This window comes from Dipodomys merriami, unplaced genomic scaffold (genome assembly GCF_024711535.1).
Source record: "Dipodomys merriami isolate MVZ:Mamm:240054 unplaced genomic scaffold, mDipMer1.0.p SCAF_20, whole genome shotgun sequence".
Lineage (NCBI taxonomy): Eukaryota > Metazoa > Chordata > Mammalia > Rodentia > Heteromyidae > Dipodomys > Dipodomys merriami.
The window spans coordinates 20,526,562-20,539,931 of NW_027203382.1; the positions used below are offsets into that span (position 1 = coordinate 20,526,562).

The window sequence follows — 13,370 nt, forward strand, 5'->3', positions numbered from 1 at the left end:
ACTTTTTACCTGCATATTCACCTATTTATTAATGAGGTTACCATTTCAGATACTATGCCTTAAAATAAGTCACTTTTTTTGGGGGGGGGGGCGGTCGTGGGCCTGAACTCTGGGCCTGGACACTGTCCCTCAGCTCTTCAGCTCAAGGCTAGCACTCTACCACTTGAGCCACAGCGCCACTTCTGGCTTTTTTATTTTTGCTTATGTGGTGCTGAGGAATTGAACCCAGGGCCTCATGCATGCAAGGCAAGCGCTCTACCACTGAACCACCTTCCCAGCCCTAAAATAAGTCACTTACTTAAACTCTTGTCCTATTACTAATGGCATTTAATGTATTATTTAAATATATTATCTTTTAAAGTTCCTTGACTTCACTAAATTTAAAGAAGCCTGTTATAACCAACTAAACTTAGTCATTCACCACCCAACTGTTATACCTTACTTTACTTCTAGACTGGAAAAAAGTGTTGGCATTTGTTCCCAAGAATGAAAAAACAGCCCTTCTTACACTCTATTATCATTAGTTTTTGGTTTTGTGCCTTCTCTGTAATGATCTAGGTTTGTTTCTCCTTTATTCTTTGCAGAGTGCTGCAGCAGCTCCCAGTCCAGTGCTAGGAAACATTCCCCCAGGAGATGGCATGCCAGTAGGTCCTGTACCACCAGGGTTCTTTCAGGTACTCAGAGACTTGACTAGGAATGTTAAGGCATAGGAACTCCTGTTTGATTTTATTTAAAGATAATGAAAGAGGATGAGGCTGTTTTAATTTTCAATATAGATATAATACTATGCAGCCAACTCTTGATTGTTCAGACTGTTATCTACTTTACTGCCCTTCCTTTCTGTTTTATTTGTTGTTGATTAATTAAGCCATCTCATTGTTCAATTAAGAAAGTGAAGAAGTTGAATGCAAATTAGTCCACTAAGTTAACTGTGGTAAATACTTTGTGGGAGAAGCTAAAAATAACATTCTGGGAAGAGATGTAGATTTTTAAATTTTTTGTTGATGTTTTTATTGTTGTTGTTTTTTTTAACTATCCAAGCTATCCATGTCTCTACAGACCAAAAGTAACCAAGAATTGGCTGTACTTTCAATAAACAGCTAAGTCATTATAGGCTATCTAAAAGTACTTTTGAGAATTATCCCTGTGGCTTTTAAGCTGAATTTTTATTCATACCTTTACATAACATTTAAAGATCTGATTTTCAAATATATTTTTAGTTTCTTAGGATCTTAATAATGTTGTTTTAGCAATGCTAATTTAGAATTGTAATTTAAATTACAATCATTTTTAATTTGTCAGAATCCACATATTAAATCTGATAGTATTCTAACTCAAACCAACAGATTCTGAAATTTATTTTTATACTTGATAAGAAAATTTATTTATTTATTTATTTATTTATTTATTTATTTATTTATTTATTTATTTATTTATTTTTTGCTGGTGCTGGTACTTGAATTTAGGGCCTTGGTGTTGTCCCTTAGCTTTTTTTGCTCAAGGCTAGTATTCTATCACTTGATCCACAGTGCCACTTCCAGCTTTTTTGGAGTAGTTTTATTGAAAATAAGAGTCTCACTGACTTTACTGCCCAGGCTGAACTCAAACTACAGTCCTCAGATCTCAGTCCTCTAGCTAGGATTACAGATGTGAGCCACCAGTCCCAGGCTAAAGAAAATGTATTTTTACACAGAGAAATTAAGAATTTTATGAAAATTAAGAATTTAGGAATTAAGAATAGAGTTGGGAGGCATTTTATAGGAATAAATATAATATGCTATATTATTAGTAAGTTAGGTACTTATAAGCTAATTTTTCCCTTCAGCTTTTATATTTCAAAGTTGTGATAATTTGTTAGTCCACCCATACCATCATTATATTGTACTTAAAATGTGAAAATGGAGAAATAAAATTGTAACTAATCTTACAAAGTTGAATTCAGTTAAAAGGCTTTAATTAGACCTGGTACCAACTTTGGTCTTTTAAAACATTCTTATTTACTTAGCTGCTCTACAGTATTACTCAGGTAGTCTAGAATATTTCAGAGTATTCCTCAAGGCATACATTCTGCCTAAGAGGCCCTTCCTGAAAATCTAAGAACAGATTATAACTTAGTAATTAAGCAACCACCAATTAACATAACAATATTAGCTAACTCTTACTTGTTATGTTCTGTGTGCTATGTTTTGTTCTCAGTGTTTTACATAAACTTTTAATCTCCACAGAAACCCTAAGTGTGAAGTATTACATATTATAATATTTCCCCCTGTGTGGATAGAGTAACCAAAGCATTGATAGATAAACGATTTGCACAAAATCAGAAAGTGACAGCATTGGGAATTGAATCAAAGCAGTCTGGATTTATGCCATTGAATTTACCTTTTCAACTTGATTGTTATTCATGAAATATTTCCAGCTCATTTTATTTCATTTTTTTCTTCATGCTCTTCTCTTGCCAAAGATGGCTTGGATTGGGAATAAATCAGAAGAGTTTTATCTATTTGAGTGGTACTAGAATATCTTTAAGTGATACTGTTATAAAAGAAGGTTGATTAAAGACGATGGCAAATTCTTTCATGCTAGGGCTATGCCAAGATATATGAATCCATGCATTTTCACTTGATAGAAAGAACCATTCTCTATTTACCTACATTCTTTATCCAAGACTTGTTAAGTGTAGTTGAAACTGAGTTAACTAGAATTATTCCAATGCAATACATATTTGAGTACCACTAGATATCAGATACTGTAGTGTCTGTAATTTGTGTCTTTATGAAGCTCAGTGTCTTTACTAAAAAGCTAACAATAAAAAGCTATGTGATGATCAAGAAGAAAGAATCATTAAGTCTACATGGGTTGGAGGTAAGAGAGTTTGAATATTAGAAAAACGTGTAGGAGTTGGGGGGTAGGGTGCAGGGGATACAATGGAAGCAAAGCAATGGCATTCCAGACTGTGGGAGCACTTTAAGTGAAAATGTGGCCACATCAAAACAACTTATGCTGAGATATTCAGAGTAACACAGAGAAAGCAAGGGTAGGAAAAGTAGTAGGCAAGAGTTCCTGGACATAAAATGGGAAAGATATACTTGAGTTTGTTTAGAAGGGTCTTAAAATGACTTTATTCGGGAAGCATGGAGGATCAATAGACAAATGAAGTAATGCTCAAGATCTCTGGCCATAAAAGAAATACAAATCAAAGCAACATTGAGATTCCACCTCATCCTAGTTAGAATGGATGTAATCAAGAAAGCTAATAACAACAGATGCTGGAGAGGATGTGGTCAAAAGGGAACACTGCTACATGGTTGGGAGTGTAAACTTGTTCAACCACTCTGAAAAGCAGTATCGAGGTTCCTCAAAGGACTACACATAAGAGCTTCCCTATGATGTAGAAATTCCACTTCTGGGCATCTACCCAAATGACCACAAACAAGGCCACACCAAAGCTACCAGTACAACTATGTTTATAGCAACATTATTCACCATAGCTAAGATGGAGTCAACTTAGATGTCCCTCAGTAGATGAACGGATCAAGAAAATGGGATATATATAATGGAATTCTGTGCTTCCATCAGAAATAATGACACTGCCCCACTTGTAAAGAAATGGCAGGACTTGGAAAAAAGCTTATTAAGTGAAGTAAGCCAGACCCAAATAAAAATAGGTCCCAAGATCTCCCTTATTTGTAATAATTAGTATATATCAAGGATAATCTTCTCCCTTTTTTTTTTCGGGGTCCGGTTGTGGGGCCTGAACTCTGGGCCTGGGCACTATTCCTCAGCTCTTCAGCTTAAGGCTAGCACTCTACCACTTGAGCCACAACGCCACTTCCGGCTTTTTTCTTCTTGCTTATGTGATGCTGAGGAATCCAACCCAGGGCCTCATGCATGCAAGGCAAGCGCTCTACCACTAAGCCACCTTCCCAGCCCCATATATCTAGGATAATCTTGATAGATAGGTAGAATAGCTCAAAAGTTATGTACATATGACTAATGATGCTAAATGAAATGAACTCCAAGTCATGGACACAAGAGTTTTTTTCTTTGTTGTTGCTCTCAATGTACTGTGTGATTTCTTTCTTCTTTTGTGTTTTTCCCCCTATGAATTTTCACCTGTTCTCACTGCATTTGATTTTGGTACTCTGGGTATTACACACACACACACACACACACATACACACACACACACACACACACACACACACACACACTTATCTGAACTAGGCAAGGGAAGAAAAACAACAAAATGGTGAGACAAAGGACAAAGGGGGAATCTGTGCAACAGGCAACAAGACAATATGTTGAAAAATGATCTGTACAACTTGAGAGGGAGTGGGGGAGAGGGAAAGAGGGAGAAAATAAGGGAGAGGGTAACAAGTTAGACAAGAAATTTAATAGCCCAATGACTATGTAAAATGATGTACATCTGAATATATGTACATGATGATGCTAAGTAAAATGAACTCCAAGACATGGACACAAGAGGGTTTTTTTTGTTATTGTTGTTTTTAATGTACTATGTGATTTCTTTTTTCTTTTGTGTTCCCCCCCTCCCATGGTTTATCCTGTTATCACTGTACTTGATTTTGGTACCCTGAGTATTGTATATATGTTTATCTGAATTAGAGAAGGGAAGGAGAACAAAATGGTGGGACAAAAGGACAAACAAAGACCCAATGCAACAGCGATACTCACAAGACAATGTGTTGGAAATGATCTGTATCACTTGGGGGAGGGTATAAGGAGGATGGCATAACACAAGTTCTACAAGAAATGCACTGTCTATCTTACTTATGTAACTGTAACCCCTCTGTACATTACCTTGACAATAAAAAGTTTTTCAAGCCTATAATATGGCAAATGAGAAAAATAAGTTGCTAGAGTATAGAAAATGTGGCAATGGCTGAATTAAATAGGGAGATTTTTTTCTTAGAAAATCAGACCACCAAACCCAATCTTGGGAGAAGCATAGGCAGGAATGTATTGTGGAAATACTACGTGAACTAAAATTACTATCTAAAGATGAGATAAGAGTTAGGCAAATTGGACAAAGGGAGAATATTCTGGGAAGATAGAAAAAAGATTCCAAAATCTAGAGGGGAAAGGAGAAAGAAACCCACTTATATCAGGAAAAAGTGAAGTGTAATTAGCTAAAGAGAGAATGAACGGTAATGACTTGAAAGGGACTATAAGGGACCCTGTAGGTTAGTAAAGAGCTTGAAATTGGTCCTCCAAGCAGGAAAAGACTGTTGAAGGATTTCAAACAGGAGAGGGACATGTTCATATTTGCATTATTAGAAAAGAAATTCACTCCAACTAGTCTTAGAATCTCAGAAGAACAAGTCTGAACATAGGGATACTATTTAGCAGGCTAGTACATTAATAACAGGTGCAACTTCATGATGATTCTGACTAAAATGGTGATAGTGGATATGGAAAGGTATCAGTAGATTTTAGACACAAAAATAAAGTCCAAAGGTGTGAATGAAAGAATTAAAAGTCATATCCTGGCTTTTTGTCCTAATCGAACCAAATAGAGATATTCTTTTCTAAGGAAATAACTGCAGCATGGGAAATAGGTTTGTGTTGGGCAGATGACGTTCCTCCAACACTAACAAGTAGAGATGTGCATTGAACTGATGGACCTATAGGTTTGAAGCCTAGGACAGAAAAAAATACAGGATCATCATTATATTAAGGGCCCTGGAATCTATGTAGACAGACTAATTGCTCAGGGAGAAATTACAGAATGGAAAGACCAGAGGATATACTGTAAATACTACAAAAATAATAACATTTAAAAATGAACAAGAAACAAATTATTACAGACTTTAGGTACAGGGTTTCAGAAGATTAGTGATTATATTAGCCCAAGGAAGCAACTTTTTGAACCTAATCAATACTGGAGCTATAGGATGACAAAGGGGAAAAAAACAGTTCTTAGTTATGTTTGATGATGCTTAGATGATTAATCAAATTAAGTATAGAAGAGAGTTAGAAGTTTGTTCTGCAATTCCTATTTTTAATCTCTGGATAATTGTAATGTTGTTGTCATTATGAAGTAAGCCATAAACTTGAAGAAAATTTAAATAAGTTTGATTCACAAGTCTTTACCAGTTATTCAGGTGGATTATCTCAGCCAATCCCATGGACCCGTTCCACCTATTTACCACTTAAATGTCTGTCTCCCTGGAAACACCTCTTTGAAATGTTGAAAAAAAAAGACTCTTAAGAACAAACTATATTTTAGTATATATAGTTATGAGACAGCTTGTTTCCTAAATATTAACACTATGTTTTTTACAATGATTGAATCATATATCAACATAATTCTGGTCACATGCATGTGGTTAATGAAGAGAAGCTGACTTTCATGAATAGAAATAGCAAATAATCATAGTTCACATAATTTCTAACCAGTTTCAAAGAGATACTGTCCTCTAAGAATGATCTAAATATGGAGAGTGTGAACACTCAAGATCACGTTCAGTCAGTGCCTAAAGTCAGTGCAAGACAATGGAGATTGAAAGCAAATAGAAAATATCAAGAACAGAAAACTGGCTAGAAGAGAGACTAAGGCTCTCTTAGAAGCCAGAGACTACAATATCAGGTAATGCTTAATTCAAAGGGAGTATCAAACACTTTTTCTATCCTCCTTTTTTTTTTTTTTTTTTTACTATGCAATTCTAAAAGGTAGTTCCTCCCCATTACCCTCACCTTCTAAGAGAATATTTTAGTTTTAAATTTATCTTCCTAGTGAGGAGATGAAAAGTGTATTTGAGGATGGTTGGAATGGGACTAGACTATAAACAGATTAAGCATAGTAGAATTAAATGAAGAAAGAAGAATTTATGATTAGCACATCAGGTACCACCTAGAATAGTTTTGAATTGTACTCACTTGGTGATTCTACTGTAAAAAAGTACATTGAAACTGTTCTAAATAAACTTCCTTTATTCCTATTTGCATTACTAAACAAGCCCCCTTTTCCATTGTAAGTGCAGACACAATGTATTACCAAGTGACATTATCATAGATTCTAAACTTGTAATTTCATCATTGCAATGAACTTTAACTCTAAATTTAATAAATACTCCAGATTGTCCATTCTGCAAGGCTGTCTGTAATTTAGTGTCTTGTCTTTTTTTTTTATTGTGAGAATACCATACAGAGGAGTCATAATTACATGGGCAAGATAACGAATACATTTCTTATCAAGCATTGCTGCCTCCTCTTTGTTTCCCCTTCCCATCCCTTCCCAAACTCCCCCCTCCCCCCATCCGATCCTCCCCCTCGCCCCCCACCAAAGTTATAAAGTTCGTTTTTCGACATAATGACTTGTACATCTCATTGTTGCAATGGAGTATCTTTTCTTTTCATGACATTGTTCCCACTCCAACTTTGGTGGCTTCAGATGCTGAGTGAAAGAACAATTAAATAACATCAGTAGATCTTTTTACATATGCAAAAGGAGATGCTGGATTAGTGAAATCAAGTCATTTAAAGCATATATGTACTTCAAGTCTTTTTTATCAGAAGAATGATTTGCATAAGAACTCCTATAAATCCCTAAAGTGACATCTATCAGGAAACTGATGAGTGTATTCAGAGGAGCTTTTTGAAAATGGGAAGTCTAGCTGCTCAGACTCATGAGGATTACCATAGAAGTAGCCATAGAATAGTTTGGCAGTTTCTTGCAGAATAAATACAACATCGTATTATGGCATAAGTATTGTAATACACATGAGTGGCACACAGAACTGAGTCTATAATCTTGCTTAGCTCTATTCAAAAGTTTCAGAGTGTACTAAGAAATTTAAATTATTTATTAATAGCACCAGCCTGTTCTTTATTCATTCTCATAGCACTCATTTGTAGTGATCAAAACAATGTAGGAAATGATCAAAATAATTTAGTAAAATGCTCTACATGAAACAATGGAAGTACTAATTCTTTTGTGCTTTAAAATTTTAGACTATTAACTCTGTTAGCTTTGATTCTATTAATTTTATGGATAAGTAGCAAAGTTTTTCTTGTGAGCTTATTATAATTTACAGAACATTAGGACATTTCTTATTTCTGAGGAGGACTGAAATGCTTTATTTTTTTCCTCTTCTCTTTACCACAAAACACCTTTATAAAAAGCTATAATCTACTTATGACTCTATTAACTAAGCACGTGTATATCTTTTATATAAAACTCAATGAAATATCTCAATAATACTAATATTGATAATACCTGAATCTGTAATGAGGGATATAAACATTTGTAAATATTCAATTTTAGTGTATAAAAGTGTATAGACTTGTTCATTTTTATCATTTGTCTGATATTTTATCATGATACATTTACTATATTGTAATCACTAAATCAGTTTTTGTGAGTAAAACTGTTGAAATTAATAATACATTGATTCCGGTTGTAAATGAAAGCTTTGACATGATAAGATTATAAATTCATGCTGAAGATCAAGTATACCAAGTACTTTAGTTTCAAACCAAAGTGGCCATCCATATTTTATAACATAAATTGATCAAAACACTGATGCATTAAAAAATACGTTGCAGCAGGTTTGTAAGTCACATTTTGTTTTCAGGTCTAGTAGCTATGGTAAACCTGTTTTGCCATCTAGTGGTAGTTTGAAGATCTCTCCATTTGTTCAAGATTTATTTCCACAGGTTCTATTTTTAGCAACACGTCACTATAGCAAACTGACTTAATGCTTTGACATAGCAGTCATGCATATAGAAAAAAAATAGTAAGAATTTTCCCATTTTCTCCATGGGATTATTAATTACTAGTAAGGCTCAGTATTGATGGCATTCATAAACCGACATGAAAAAAATACAAAGCTCAAAGTAACACAATACTCTTGATATTTTTAGAAGAAAAGGATTCAAATGCATCAAATATGAGAAAAATTATTTAACACGTGAAACTGAAAAAGAAAAATAATCTATTGTTAAATGTATCTTTAAAACAAATAATATATTTGTTTTTTCTCTGGGAATAACTACTACACTTTGAAGATGCCCTGAGATCCATATTTACCTGGTATGTTGTTCCTGTTCAGGTTCTCAAAATCTAGCTATAATATTATCAGAAACGTCTGTGTTACTCTAATATTTATGCAGTTAGTTGTGTAGTCTGAATATCTTCCTACTTCCTTTCTTCTATTAAATTTGGTTTGTCTTCTCTCCCCATCATTTTTTTCTGATTTGATTTTTATTAGATTATTATTTTTAATATATATTTTATTGTAAAGATACTATACAGAGGGATTACAGTTACATGAGCAAGGTAATGAGTCCAGTTCCAATTGAGCATTGTTACACCCTCCTTTATATTTCCCCTACATCCCTTTTCTCCCCATCTCCTCAAATCCTCCCCCACCCCTGTGCCCCCCCACCCTGCAAAGGTGTAAAGTTCATTTTCAACATACTGTCTTGTACATCTCATTGTTACAATGGGTCATCCTGTATCCTTATTTCAGTATTTTGTTATTTTCCTTCCCCTCCCCAAATTAGAATAATGCGTATACAAGATAAATGACACCAGAATCAAATACAGTGACAACAGGGGTGGTACCATGGGGGAAGAACATACAAAGAAACAAAAAAATCAGATAGTACATTATAAGTACATTAAGAAGAACAGAGACAAAGATAAAACCTCTTGTGTCCTTATTTTGGGGGTTCATTTCACTTAGCACCCATGATTTTTCTTTCCTTTTATTCCTGAGAAATTAGTCTTTAGAAATATTCTAAAACCAGAGAAGCTCGCTTTCCATTCTCAACAAGTTGTAGATCTTGTATTGTGAAACAAAGGATTATTATAACATTTCTTAGTTTGAGTGAGGAGAGTTCTGGAAAATCTCAACTAGAATGAACTTATTAAAACATTTAGCTCTATCTATAGTTTCTAAAACCAGATATTAGTAATAGTATGTCTGAGAAACAAATGGACCAGACTTAGATAGTAGGAAAGACTGCTTATTTATCAAAGTTCAAGCAGTTAAAAATTGGGTTTATTTTCTTTTGAATCTTTTTAAAGAAGATTCTAAATGTTGAAAATGGAGAAGTCTTTCCTTATTATAAAGGTAAAAGCAACTGGAAAATATATAAAGGTGTCTGACAGCTGCTAGCTTTGATAATGCTATCCTGCAGCTGTGGTAATAGTTTTTCTGGCCTCAACTATTAGAACAAATTAAAACTTCTCAGCTTGAGTAACTAAATAAGCTTTTTTTCAGACAACCAAAGACCCTTCAGCACTGACTAGATGAGCAGGGAGCCAATGAAAAAGTATCAAGTGTTGGGAATCTGTATGTGGTTCTTTTACTTAAAACAGAATGAAATATCTTTGTCTTAGAAATCCATGTGGTTTTTTTTTTTTAAGTTTTGACTTGTTTGTTAAACCAAATACTGGAGACAAAGTTAGATTGACCATTTGAGACTAGTGTTTGGTTTTTCTTTCACTTTCATGCTACTTCTGCAAGCTAAAGATTTCAAAGATTTTTACTTTGAATTAATAAATGTGCATGAAAATCAAATATGTTAAGAGTTTACTATTTTTCACATAATTTGAAACTGTACTTTTGTTTTGGGAATTATCATATAATTGAAAATACTTTCCAGATTGCTTCTGTTTTTGTTAAAGTCTCTTGATAAAAAATTTATATAGAGCAAATTACAAGTATGTCAAGGCTATTTATAGCATGATTTAAATTTTTAGTTAATGTTGGTTACAGAACAAAAATGACCTCCCTTCTTTTTTTCCTTCCTTCCTTTCTTCCTTCCTACCATCCATAATGTAAAGTGATAAAAGGTCATTCTTTGGGAATTAAAAATGAACAGTTGCTAAATATATTCAACTAAGAATAATTAATATATTTGGTGGATAACATTATCCAAAGTTTGTCTTAGAAAGCCTTTGGCCTCTTCTGTCATTTGGTAGTTGTTGTTTTTGTTGTTGTTGTTTTGGTGTGTGTGTGTGTGTGTGTACTAGGCTTGAATTCAGGGTCTGAGTATCGTCCCATAGTTTTTCACTCAAGGCTGACACTCTGCCACTTGAGCCACAGTTCCACTTCTGCCTTTTGGGTAGTTAATTAGAGCTAAGAGTCTCAGGGACTTTATTGATTGGGCTGTTTTTGAACCTCAGATCTTAGCCTCCTAAATAGCTAGGATTATAGACATGAGCCATGGGTACCTGGTTCTTTTTTGTTTTAAGTAACATACCAGTAGGGGATGTTCAGGGATAATTAGTTTTATAGTCTGTATCAAGGGCTTTGTATTCTTTTCCTATAAAGGGCTAGAAAGTAAATAGAGCCAGAGAGTAAATATTTTAGACCTTGTGGACCACATGGTCTTTTATCACAGTCACTCAGTTCTTTTATTATGGCATAAAACCAGCCACAAATACTATGTAAATTAGCAAGCATCGTTACGTTCCAGAAAACATTTATTTATAAAAACAGGCCATATTTGGCCCTCTCCTGATGTATATGGATATTGGTATATGGATATTGGTGAGAGAAAGTTCATGAGTGACCCACAGGGCTGTGCTCCTCTCCATGTATTTGATGGACCTCTAATTTAAGAATCCTGATTGTTACTGAGCCCTTAATCTATCAGAATTCTTGAAGATGGGTAGTCTGGTATTAGAAATCTACATGTTTAATTGTTCTTGTTTATTTTATGTTTAACAGATGAGTGGTACAGGCTGTAACTGGAGAAACACAACGTTTTTTTTTTTATTGTGAAAATACTGTACAGAGGGGTTACAATTACATGGGCAAGGTAATGAGTGCATTTCTTATCAAGCATTGTTGCCTCCTTTGTTTCCCTTCCCATCTCCCACCCCCCTCGCCAAAGTTGTAAAGTTCATTTTTGACATAACATCTTGTACATCTCTTAAAAAATAGTTTCCTCCTACTCATCCAACAACAAAAAATCCATATCCTTATAGAACATAAAAGTCTGTAAGGGAAACAAACAGTAAATAAAATTAACAATTATTTTAAAATATATGATCTATTAGTAATAAGGGCTCTGGAGGAAAATAAAAAGTAAGGTTAAATAAACACCATTCCAAAAGTTTTGTTCAGGGTGGTCAGAAAAGGACTCATTAAAAAAGATGTCGTTTCAGCAAAGATTTGAAGGAAATAAGGAAACAAATCTTTTGATAAATAGGAAAATACTGTTGTAAGCAGAGAAACAAACAAGCCCTGGGTTCAAAGCATGACCTTTTTTTTTTCTTTTTCAAAGAACAAGGAGATCTGGATAGTTAAAATTGTTTGTAAACTGGGGTGAATAGATATGAAGTTGTAGGTTACAGAAAGCCTTACTGAGTAGATCATTGTAGGTTCTTATACATGCTTCAAATTTTACTATCTCTGTGTGGGCTTTTAACAGAATCCTGTTGACTATATGTTGAGATTAATCTGTATAAGGAAAATGTAGAAACAAGACCAGGTTGGATTTCATTACATAGTCCTAGAAGAGAATAATGCTACCAAGGTAGCAGCAGAGAAAAAGTGACTGGATTCTCTACATATATTGAAGTTACAGCAAACAGATTTTGGTGACAGTCTGGAATTTTGTTGGAGAGATTAAAAAGACAAGTCAAGGATGACTGCAGAGATATTTGGCATGTTTTCAGCTGGAAAAAAAAAGAGTTGACATTTATTCATAGACGTAAAACTTCAAGAAAAAGTATGAGAAGAAAGTTCAGAATTTTAATCATGAATGTGCTAAGGATATGGTGGCTATTAATCATACCAGTGATATTGAGTAAAGAATAAGATACCGGAGCATGGATATTTTTGGTTGAGACAGGCTGGAATGTAATTTTATGAGTCATTAGCATAGGGATTATATTTAAAGCTATGAGCCTAGATGCCAATACCCAGGTAGTGGGTGTAGTTGGAGAAAAGAAACTATACAATGAGAAATTCCAGGGAGTTCAACATTAAGAAGTCAAGGAGATGGAAAAGTAGCATCAAAGAACTAAGAAAGAATAACACGGGCTGGGAAGTTGGCTCAGTGGTAGAGTGCTTGTCTCTATGCATGAAGCCCTGGGTTCAATTCCTTAGTACCACATAAGCAGAAAAAAGCCAGAAGTGGCACTGTGGCTCGATTGGTAGGGAGCTAGCCTTGAGCTGAAGAGCTGAGGGACAGCACTCAGGCTCAGAGTGTAGCCCCCACAACCAACAAAAAAAAAAAAAAAAAAAAAAAGAAAAGGAAAAAAAGGAAAGAAAGAAAAGAAAGAAAGGAAGGAAGAACAAATGAAATAGGAAAAGAATCAAGTGGCATGGTATGCTGCAAACCAAATATAGTGTTCAAGGAGGAGAATGTAAAGTGATATAGAAAGC

General features: G+C 34.4%; 1 protein-coding gene across 6 annotated transcripts in view; it reads left to right on the forward strand.

Moving 5' to 3' along the window:
* Nucleotides 1–13,370, forward strand: part of Ssbp2 (single stranded DNA binding protein 2) — a 241,525-nt gene that overhangs the window by 163,293 nt on the left and 64,862 nt on the right. For 4 of the 6 annotated variants that reach the window (XM_070031150.1, XM_070031151.1, XM_070031152.1 and 1 more), the window contains exon 5: nucleotides 585–674. The exons of the other annotated variants lie outside the window; for them this stretch is intronic. In XM_070031150.1, coding sequence (XP_069887251.1) covers nucleotides 585–674 — 90 coding nt within the window. The remainder of the gene's footprint in view (nucleotides 1–584; nucleotides 675–13,370) is intronic. 6 annotated transcript variants of the gene reach the window in all.